General features: G+C 42.0%; 1 protein-coding gene across 3 annotated transcripts in view; it reads right to left on the reverse strand.

Annotated features, from left to right (window-relative positions):
* PPFIA4 (PTPRF interacting protein alpha 4) overlaps positions 1 to 12,092 on the reverse strand; it is a 3,167,227-nt gene that overhangs the window by 1,877,089 nt on the left and 1,278,046 nt on the right. For all 3 annotated transcript variants that reach the window (XM_069633679.1, XM_069633678.1, XM_069633680.1), the window contains one exon: positions 10,658 to 10,720. In XM_069633679.1, the coding sequence (XP_069489780.1) occupies positions 10,658 to 10,720 (63 nt within the window). The remainder of the gene's footprint in view (positions 1 to 10,657; positions 10,721 to 12,092) is intronic.

A 12,092-nucleotide genomic window follows, 5' to 3' on the forward strand; every position in this document is an offset into this window, starting at 1 on the left:
GTCTCACAGTACAAATGTCTTATGCAATTTTCAAGTGCAATGTTACCAAACTAAGACCAGGCGTTTACGAAAATGAGGACACCCTTATTAATAAGAGCAACCACTGGATTTGCCATGTGAGGGGTTGTATCTCTATCATCAGAGTAGATATTTTATGGGCTGGCAGAGGGAGTACGGCCCCAGAGCAGGGTGATTATATAGAACTGGACTTGAGGGACCCTAAGCTGGTAGAGGGGCTACTGGCAATACAGTCAAGAACATATCCCCCCGTGGGTCATCAATCTCTTCGAGACCCTCCTCACCTAATGCACAGCATCATTGTCCACTAGGACCATCACCAATGAATGCTGATTGGGCTCTCTGCGAAAGGGGTGTATGCTTAGCGGAGGTGGATTGAGATTTTCTACCCCCCCACCATCAAGTTAATTTGTGCTGGGAGGTACAAAGGGGCTTTTCTGGAATGTTGCTGGGATTGTTAGACATCTGATGGATCCTGACTGGCTGTATCATCAAATGAGATTATATGTTTGCAGGAACTTGGGCAGTATTACCTGTTGAGACACAGGGGTTTAGGCTTTTAACATCCCAGCAGTTAAGGGCCCCAGAGGCAGACCATGGGGGTGGTTGCTGATGCTGTGGCATTAGGGTCAAGGTGGGAAACTAAAATTTCTGGAGAAAGCACTCTGGATTTGCATCTGGTTGTCGCTACAAATACCAAGGGGATAAAAATACTTATTTTTAATGTTTACAACAGGCCCTATGGCATTAACCCATTGGGGACATTGACCGTAATGCATTACATCATGACTAGTTGTGAGATAAAGATGCCCGGCCCTTGTCACACCATTGTTTGTAGAGATGTTAACCTCCAGTTTGAGACCCTTCATTAACTGGAAGGTCTCTGGAAGGATGTAGATGGGGCTTGGGAGATTCCGTCTCTAGAGACCAGCTCTCCCACTCGGACATACATGCCGTGGAGACAGCAAGGATATTGCATGGCCTTAATTTAAGGGCATGCAATGGAAGGTGCATTGAAGACAGGCCGGGAAAGACACCATTTCTGGATCTGACTGTTCTTCCAGGATTGATTACATTTTGGTTACGATGGGCGACTGGGCTGCACTGGAAGAATTTCTTATTTCTGACAGTAGGGACAGTGACCATAAACCTCTTTCCATAAAACTAAGGTGCACAGTAAGGGGGGTATAGACACACTGGTTTCCGTTCCGATCGTGATATCTGGGAACACCCAAAGGGTCATCAAGTGGGACAATATTTTGATGGCAGGGATGAAGCATTCCATTTACCTCTCAATTCTCCCCACAATTGAACATCTGTGTGATCCTAGTAGGGGGGATACTGAGGTATTGGTTGATTATGATCGGCTGATCTGAGAGCTTGGACCCTGGTTCTCTAGTGAAGTGACCTGTCCCAAGCAGTGAAGCAATCAGGGTTTGATAATCTTTGTAGCCAGGCCATGAAGGACCTTATGCTCCATCTTGCAACAGATGGGAAGGTGAACAAGGAGGTGTTGTATATTAAGAGTAGCAATTATAGAAACATAGCGAAGTCCAAACTGAATTCCTTAAATCTAAATGGGTAGCTCTTAGGGAAGCTTTGCTTAACAAAAGATATAAGGCCTTTTGGTCCCTTTGTAGCAGAACAGAAGGATTCCAATGACAACAGGCAACAGTGCATGGTTACCAAAGTAGAATGGTTTTCCCACTTTTGTGGCCCATTTAAAACTGAGGCTTGCCTTTGTGAAAGAATCAGTAGAGACAGGACAGATATCTACTGACAACACCAGGTCACCTATCATTATCAATATGGAGGCTGTAAGAATAGCCCTATCGAACACTAAGGGGCAAAAGGCCCCAGTCCCTGATAGCATCCCGGTCGAACCTTTAAAAGACATTCGGGTGCCATTATTATCATGGCTATTCCAGGCAGAGGCCAATTGTGAGCATATACCGGAAATCATGAACTTGCACAGAGATTATTCCCCATATATAAAAAGAGGGGGGGTGGAAACCCGGGAAATCACCGGCCTATTTCATTGCTTGACGCCACAGGGAAACCGTATGCCAGGGTGCTCCTCCAACAATTGCAGGATTGCGTGACCAGCAATGGCCTTCTCTCCCATTTACAGGCTGAGCTTCAGCAAGGGCTGAGCACAGTGGACCAGTGCTTACGCCTGTCTACTATCCTGCAACAAGAATACCACAAAAACAGCTACCCGCCTACACACGTGCCAGGTGTGTCTAGTTGCACAACGTGCTACCTTTCATGTCGATCAATTATTTGCGACAGAAAACAGAGAAATACATATTTTAATTCATGGATACAAAACACTTAGAAAAATTAAAAAACAGGAGAGACAAAAATGCACATAACATTCCATAAGAGAACCTATACTGAAAAACAATTGTCTTGACCAGTTGGTTTTAACTGAACACATTCGTCAGATACTGGTGATGTAGTGAGGTTAGTAAACAAATAAGGTGACATCCTATCATTAAATGAAACCTTGATGCAATTCACTATCCTTGACTTTGTTAATTTTTCTGTCCTTGACTTTGTCGACACCAAAGAGTGTGTTCCTGGGTCCTGGCAAAAGATGGTTAAACAGGCTCAGTAGCTAGTTATTTGATGCTATCAGGCATGCGTCGGACCCGTCTTCAGGACTTGATTTATATAGATCTCCCAAATTGGGATTTCAGAAATAGTTCATTGGTAAATTTCCTGAAAACCAAACGAAAAAACCGTGTTGGTAACAAGATAAAAACAAAGTGTAGTGTCTCTATGTGTGTGCACATGCAACTAATTCAACTAACCTTTTCGTGGTTTATTTGGCGTGTGTGGCCTTGATTTTAGAACAAATGCGGATAGGATTCACTGGTCCCAACTGTGATTTCTTTTCAAAGATTTTGAAACTGCAACAAACGAAAATGATTTTTATGAAAAGTTTGTTTTTTCTTTTGCGCTACATTCATTAGAAGGCAAAAGTTAAAAAATGACTGACAACAGAGCCACCTAAATGAGCCAAATCGAGTTCATATTTAAAGCGGTACAGACTGCCTTTGAGTGTTTGTCATTTGTATTACATTTGTTAGAAAGCGGGAGTTCAAAACGAAAATGGAAGTGAAATAGCAGCGAAGCCTACTAAATGAGCCAAGTTAAGTTCGTACCTAAAGTGATACAAACTGCCTTCAAATCAATTATGTTGCACTATTGTTTTGAGCATTTTTTAATAAAATACTACATGTTTTTTTGAAAAGGGAGGAATCTGCCACCAGTGAGCGGTCACTTTAAATGTGGTAACTGTTCGGTGTGACAAAAAGACAAAAAGACCTGTAAAGCAGAGAATCTGCAAGCACAGGTCATGTGTTAAAAATTCAGTTCCGGAGAAACCTTTAGTTGCTCATTTTGTAAAAGCAAAACACACCTGTGAGGATATTGAGTGGTATATTATTCAAACAGTTCCATCACACCCTAGTGGGGGAGACCGCGACCGAAAGCTGAGGCAGCTTGAACAGAAGTGGATTTACAATCTAAACACTGTTCAGGCTGGCCTTAACATCGGAATTGAATGGAGTTTGTTTTTACATAAGTAACTCCTTTGCACAAATGACATTCATGAAGCACACGCAAAACATTCATTAGTGCATGCTGAGCCATCACATATGCATGTTTACAACACAGCTTTTTAATGCCCTCAGTGCACATTATTGGGCGGAAATGTCACAATATGTATTGACCACTTTTTTTTCACATTTCCTTTGAAATATCAAATAGAATATTACCAAAGTACAATTTTATTTAATGTTTGCAATTAGGATGCCCCATTCTTGTGCAGCATACTTTTTTTCAGCCCTTTAGTAATCTGGCCGCGTCCGCCATTGTTCCTTCCAAGATGGCGGTCGCGATTAGATGAATTTATAAATACATCAAGTCTAGCCTTTTCCTAACGTAAGTGAAAGCGAACCCGGCAGTAACTATCCGCGTTCGTTTCGAGTGGAAGCAACAATGCTTGTGATCAAGTAAGTTCCTTGAAAAGCAGCAATTGTAAGCACTCATATCGCGCTTTTGTGATATGCAAACAGCACTATTCTGTTAGCTATATACGGACTGTTACATCTCCGTATTTCCTTTAACAAATTAGGTAAACTTCAATTTACAATACGAAAAACATCACATACGGGACATGTGTGTCCGCAAATGAAGCTATATCGTAGAATATCTTCGCTTGGATCAAGAGGTATGTTCCTCCCTTTTCAAAAAAACATGTAGTATTTTATTAAAAAATGCTCAAAACAATAGTGCAACATAATTGATTTGAAGGCAGTTTGTATCACTTTAGGTACGAACTTAACTTGGCTCATTTAGTAGGCTTCGCTGCTATTTCACTTCCATTTTCGTTTTGAACTCCCGCTTTCTAACAAATGTAATACAAATGACAAACACTCAAAGGCAGTCTGTACCGCTTTAAATATGAACTCGATTTGGCTCATTTAGGTGGCTCTGTTGTCAGTCATTTTTGAACTTTTGCCTTCTAATGAATGTAGCGCAAAAGAAAAAACAAACCTTTCATAAAAATCATTTTCGTTTGTTGCAGTTTCAAAATCTTTGAAAAGAAATCACAGTTGGGACCAGTGAATCCTGTCCGCATTTGTTCTAAAATCAAGGCCACACACGTCAAATAAACCACGAAAAGGTTAGTTGAATTAGTTGCATGTGCACACACATAGAGACACTACACTTTGTTTTTATCTTGTTACCAACACAGTTTTTTCGTTTGGTTTTTAGGAAATTTACCAATGAACTATTTCTGAAATCCCAATTTGGGAGATCTATATAAATCAAGTCCTGAAGACGGGTCCGACGCATGCCTGATAGCATCAAATAACTAGCTACTGAGCCTGTTTACCATCTTTTGCCAGGACCCAGAAACACACTCTTTGGTGTCGACAAAGTCAAGGACAGAAAAATTAACAAAGTCAAGGATAGTGAATTGCATCAAGGTTTCATTTAATAATAGGATGTCACCTTATTTGTTTACTAACCTCACTACATCACCAGTATCTGACGAATGTGTTCAGTTAAAACCAACTGGTCAAAACAATTGTTTTTCAGTATAGGTTCTCTTATGGAATGTTATGTGCAATTTTGTCTCTCCTGTTTAATTTTTCTAAGTGTTTTGTATCCATGAATTAAAATATGTATTTATCTATGTTTTCTGTCGCAAATAATTGATCGACACCTGGCATGTGTGTAGGCGGGTAGCTGTTTTTATGGTATTCTTGTTGCATTATAGATTCATATTAGTCCTTTGCCACACAGCCCCCTATAAAAAAAGGACTCCGCAGCTCTAACTGCTTTATTTCACGCCTGTCTACTATCCTCCAGAAATATAGTATATCAAAATGTATGCGGGTCTATGCTGTGTTCATTGACTTACAGACTGCCTTTGACAGTGTATCCAGGAGCCAGCTCTGGAAGGTGCTTTTGAGGCGAGGGGTGCCGGCTCAGTTGGTGTCAGTAATAACTGAGCTTTACTCCAAAAACACAGCGGTTGTGAGGTGGGGCCTGGGAGGAGAATCTACTAAGCAGTTCAGAGTTGACGGCTGTGTGCGGCAAGGCTGCATTCTTGCCCTGCTCCTCTTTTGTCTCTATATCAACAAGATTATCTTCGACCTGGTGGCAGAATGCACTGGGGAGGGCTGGAATCCCCGAAGATTGGTACTGACATTTTCCCTGCTTTAAATTTTGCTGATGACTCTGTTTTGTTGGCTATATCTCCCATGGGGATCAGGCGTGGTTTGGAGTGCTTTATCTTTAAGTGTTCCCATCTAGGTTGGACACTAATTACGAGCAAGACCAAGGTGCTAGTGTTTAGACCAAGGAGGTCCAAGCCTGTGGTTCTTCATTTGGGGATTGATGGTACTCTCTTGGAACAGGTTACCTATTGTGATTACTTGGGAGTGAGGTTCACAGGCACTGGTTCATGGATAGCACAGTCCATTAGGTCACAGACCATCATGAAAAGAAACAGTGGAGGGCTCAAGAAATTCTTTGTCTTCCTTTGGAGAGCAAGCTGTGTTTGTATTTGTATTTATTATTTGTATCGTGCTCCGAACCCTGAGGTAACCGGGCGCTGGAAAACTTGAGTGTTACATGCATAGAAAAAACAACAACAGTTAGGAAGACCAAAGGTTACAGTTAGGTCTGAAGACAAACATTACAAATAAGTGTGCGAGTTAGGCAATCATAGGAAGGAAACCTAAGGGAGCAACAGAATAAAGACAGAAGACAATAGCCTCATCGGATAGGCGTTGTTGCTAAGCCAGCTTTTTACTCCGGTTTTGAACGTCTGGCAGGATGGTTCTAGTATGTAAGAGAGAGTCAGGGAATTCCAGCACTTGGCTGCTTGGACTGGGAAGCTAGCTCCTCCCGCAGTTTTTAACCTAGGTACTGAGAGGCAATGGGCATGGGCAGATCTGGTAGGCTCAGATGGTTGGTACTTGCTGAATTTATCTGACCGATATTCGTGAGCTGAGTTTGACAGGCATTTGTGTGCGATTGCCAGAGTGCAAAGAGTAATTCTATCGTGAACTGACAGCCAGTTGGATTCTTTTCTCATAGTTGAAATATGGCTGGATCTAGGAAGGTTAAGTGCTGCTCCCAGTGAGTTATTTTGTAGGACCTGTAGCCTATTTGGATTCTGTTCAGTGGATCCTAGGAAAGGTGTGTTGCAATAGTCAATCTTTGACAACGCTAAGGCTCTAGCAAGCGTTATGCAACTGCTAGTGGACAGATAGGATTTACAACTATAGATTAGCTTGTTAGTGTAGGCTGTGGAGGACGCAATGGAACTGACTTGTTTCTTTAGGGACAGTGTTGAGTGAAGGTAGACTTCCAAGGTTTTTATTTCCTTGGTGACTTTGATCATGTTTCCATCAATATTGAAGGATGTGTACCTCTGGTCTAGATTGTTTGGGCATGCCTGGGGGCCGACAATCAGGAGCTCGGCCTTTTCATCATTGAGGCAGACTGTTAGTGGCCATCCAAGCCTGGATTTCTAGGTAGATTGTGTTAATTAACTTGGAATCCTCATCATAGAGGCCAGTGAGCAGGATGAGGACCTGCATGTCATCTACGTATTTGGTGTAGATGACACCCCTGTTATCCAAGTGATCAAAGAGGAGCTTCATGAATATATTGTATAGTGTTGGTGACACGCAGGAGCCTTAAGGGACAGTGTATACAGATTGGGTCTGCTAAGGGTGAAAAAACTCTGGTGGTTCCATTGGATAAAAAGGATTTGATCCAATTAGAGGCGTTGGTGGAGAAGGCTGCTGCTGTGGTCAGATATCCAGTTAGGATTTGGTGGTTGACTAAGTCAAATGCTGCAGACAAGTCTAACAGAAGAAGGATCGCCAAATTGCCCTTGTCCTTCACCTAATACATCTGGATTTTCAGATCCAGGAGTGCTGTCTCCGTTCCATGTCTCGTCCTAAAACCGGATTGTTTAAGGACAAGTAAGTTGTTTTGCTTTAGATATCTATACCATTCAGGCCATACCAGCAGCCCTCTATGGAGCCGAGATCTGGGGCAACACTAATTGCCTCAACCTGGGAGTAGCAGACAATAAATTCCTGAAAAATGTACTTGAACTACTGTGTAGCTTCAAAAGTGCCCCACTCCTAATGGAATGTGGGCTTGTCCCTATTATTGACCAGTTGGTCTGGAAACCTGTTTTTTATTGGATCAGACCCTGAGGGTCACATGAGCTAGAAAAGTGTCAAGCCACACTTTTTAATCTGATGAACCACCCTGGTGGATGTTCCCTTCAATGGTTGGTTCACTTTATACATTAACTCAAATCGGCTGGCCCGGATGAACTATGGCGAAATCCACACATATATATATGCTGTGTTTTCTAAAAGGTGATGTTAAGTTGTTTGTCAAATGCGACACACAAGAACGCTTAAAATCTCATGTTTAAAACTGAAAGTGGGACAGGTACCTCTATCTTTGAAAACATCACTAGGAGGAGAGAGATGCCTCGATCCAATAACCCCAACCCATGCGCGTACCTTATTCATGGAGATCAGGATTGGTAGGTTACAGGTTGCGACCCTTATGCGTCACTGGAGTGGTGTGTAAGGAAGGCATGCTATCAAACAGTAAGACAGACACCTGTGATCCCAGTTCAAGGGTGTTTATTAAACTTCAATTGGGTTTGAAAAATGCGTATCTAATTCTAAATCTAAAGATGGGAGTAAGCATGCGACCATCAAATAATAATAACATCTTCCTAGTCGAGTCTGTCAAAATAAAAGGGCCTATAGTAACCTACCTATTGGCAGTCCTTACTTCTAAATACAAATAATGTGGGAAACAGTGTTATAAAAAAAAAAGTGTTCAAGAATTGATATGTCAGGATATTCAAGCCATTGGCGTCCCTTCCCCACATTTTCAGAACGGGATAAGGCGGTACACTCGAGCTTAGCACACTCCCTGGCTTCTCTAGGATGAAGATGCAGTTCAAGATTTTAACATCAGGGCCTTCTGTGCCAAAGTCTCTTTGCCGTTCAAAGTCTCTTATTTCAATGGACCTGATGCAACACGACAAAACATTAAAGTTCCTTTCTTCTCAGGATTTTCACATATGCACCTTCTCGGGTGATTCACTGTTCACCTATGGTCCCCCTCTGCCGTGCTCAGACCCACTTTAACACAAAACCTTCAATTGGTCTCCATCTTCGGGGCTCGTAACCAAATTCACGTACTTTGCCAAACTTTCTCTATTTTATCAAAAATCGAAGACTTTCGACTGTGCGAGGGATTTTGCTTGACGTGTCTTAGGACCACTTTGATTCACATTTATTTGTTCTCTTTCAATTTTTCTCCATCCACCGGTTCAGACCAAATGTATCTACCCTTTTCACTTCTCAGCTGGATACCTTACAGAGACCTTCGATTGAGCACCCACATGGTGCTGGACCACTCTGTCAAAGGTATTGTAGCTTACTTTAAAGTTCAATCACCCATCAGCAGTTCAACTTCACTTGCGTTTCTGATCATATGCGTTTTAAAAATGTCCATTCCAGCGCTCACCATATAATGTTGCTACTTGCAACCATGGCTTCAACACAGACCGTTCTTGTATCGGTCTCCCCAACTCACCGGCTGTCTTGACTTCACTGACGCTGCTTTGTTCTTGGAGCCAAACATGTTACTGCTGGCGATTCTCCCCGCGTTGATTATTGAAGCGGGAGGACCCTGGGTATCTTTGATACACAATGAGGGATTCTTCAGCCTGGTTTCCTGGTCTTACGCTTTCTAATCTCGTGCCTCTGGAAAGTAATGGTTCCTTGTCAAAAAGGCAAAGGGAATTTGCCTCATTGCGATCCACTTCGGTTTTGCCATCTTTCCTCTCTTGCTCAGCTGACATCTCGAAACTGCTGTTTCCTCGTGTGCTTTGCCTCGCTCAGAGTGTGCTCTCGTGCTCTACCTTTTATCCATATGGGGAAGTGTAATGAAAGTCAGGTGTGAGCGATTGTCCATAATTGCCTGACCTCGCCTGACCATAGTATTGGGACATGTCAGGTACACAGCACGGGTGTTGATCCGTTTTCCCTTACAATGGGCTGTCTGTGAGAAAGTGTTCATGTTGTAACGGGGGGTAGAGTTTCTAAATATCCTACAGGGTAGGATGGGAAAAAAGGGGTTACAGTGAAGGGAAAACCACGTCTCACTTCCGGTGTTCTACTCTCACTCCCAGAAGACCCCTCAACCAGGTGATCCTCCAGCACTGGTCCACCCCCAGGAACTGCATGCAAAAGCGATGGCCGTGTCTTGGCCACCTGGATGGCAGATCCCTGGGGACTAGTGGGTGAGACACTTTCTGGTTGCTCACAGGTGTCAATTCTGAAATGTGCCCAATGTGTGGCCTAGATCAGGAATCTGTTACCCATCTCCTGCTACTCTGCTTGTGCTATAGTGACTTGAGAAAAATATATTTTATGCCACTGTTTAGAAAAGCATGTGTGAAAACTACTTTAGAAGCTATCAACCTTTGGAAATCCACTGCTCGAGTGAATGATGTGTATTTTGTAACTACATTTTTCCACCAACCTTAGCTTCGTAGGACATCATTTTTAACTGTTTGATTAATTCTGCTGTGTTTTTATCCACTGAGTTTAACTGGCAAATTGAATATGCTTATGTATTATAAACTTGCTATCCCTGTGTATTTAACCAATGTATTTTTTTTTGTTTTTGTATTTGATTGAGTGTGCTAAAGGCATATTTACTGAATAAAGCTGACCTGAAAACCAATTTCCAAGTGACACACACAGTTTAAAACAGTTTTTTACAGACTACAGTATTGCTGGTGCCACAATATGTTACAAACATGCCCTAACAAGCAAGAATCTTTCCTGTTTTTCCCTTTGAATTGTTAATTCTGAGATCTTAGATTTCTACAAAACCATGTGATGCCTTCCACATCAAAAGCAATACAGCAGAAATTGATAACAATAATAGACACAATGTTTATGCATATTAAGAATGATCTGGTCTCTACAGTTAACACAATGGTATTGCTGTTCAATATTATGATAGACCATGTTACAGCGTTGGGTGTACTTACCTTGTCATGCTGATAGAGTTCAATTTGTTTTTGGGAGCTTTCAAGTTCTTGCATTAATGCGTTCTAGAAAAGAACAGGAGAATCTGTGGTTATTAAAGAATCATGTCATTGGAACACTCTCAATGGGAAGGTAATATTAGAAAACACTAGTTCACTCTCAACAAGCCCACCTCATACATCCTCAAAGATTGGAGGAGTCAGACTATTGATGATTCTGTGAGGTTCTTAGTTTTGAGTAGGCTGGTGCTGATCGCATCATTACAATTGTAGAGTAATATCCAATAGACACTACCAGTAAACTCGGGTTGGCTGATCAGGCTATCAGAGAAGTCGGCTTCAGGGACGATCATAAATTAGACTTCAGTTCCTACTATGAAGTGACTGTAGCATTGCAATTTATTTATTTTGTTAAATTATTTATATTTTAGGTATAAACCATACAATTCACAGCAAAAGTTTTTATATAAAAGATAAAACATTTAAAAAAGAAGAAAATCACATTGGGTCTCATTACGAGTCCGGCGGTAACCGTGCCGGAAATTCCGTCAGGTTACCGCCGGACTCGTATTACCATTCTGCCTCCGTGATTGACGGAATCACTGGGGCATTACAACCCCGGTGACCAAGTAATTCCGGAGGCGGAAATCGGTAATTCCCCATCCCCATGGAGTCCAATGGGAATCCATGGGGATGGGAACCATGGAAACACCGGCTCTGTCTATGACAGAGCCGGTGTTTCCATGTCCGCCTGCAGGCGGGTGGTGTTAAACCCGACAGTTCAGACCTGGCGGGAGTGACACCTCCCGCCTGCACGACTCTCAATCAGCCGGCGCAGAAAGAACAATGGCAGCGGTTTTATCACCACCGATCTTTCCGGACCAGCAGGGTCGTAATGAGGCCCATTGTGTTTACAAAGAACAAAATCTTAAGTATCACTTGGTTCAACGCACGTAGAACTTTACCCACAAAAAACACACATTATTTGTTAGAATGCAAAATGTTCCATTTAAAAAAAGACAAAAAAGAGAAAACAACCTAATGTTTCCTTATGCCACCACCAGAGCTATTAGTTTAAAACTTTCATTCACAAATCTTACCAAAGCTAACATTAAAGAAACTTGTGTACCATTCAGCAGGGCCTGAGATATAACACTTGATATAGAAGCAATAAACGGGCCCAAGAACGTTAGTCTATGTGACAGTAACATGGGACATTCAATAACTATGTGGTACAAGGTTTCTAGAGGCTGAATTGTACACAATCTGCAAGTTTTCAATTTTCTTGGAATTTTCCGTTTGGGCCCAATAACTTCCATAGAAGGGAGACAATTGAGGCAAAATCTCAAATACCAAGTTTGAAGCAAATTAGAAGTTTGCAAGCTCTCCGTAGGATAACCTGGTGTTAAATGACACTGGGTCATGTGGTATGTGAAGA

The sequence above is a fragment of the Ambystoma mexicanum genome, chromosome 13, assembly GCF_040938575.1.
Source record: "Ambystoma mexicanum isolate Mex_15411 chromosome 13, UKY_AmexF1_1, whole genome shotgun sequence".
Classification (NCBI taxonomy): domain Eukaryota; kingdom Metazoa; phylum Chordata; class Amphibia; order Caudata; family Ambystomatidae; genus Ambystoma; species Ambystoma mexicanum.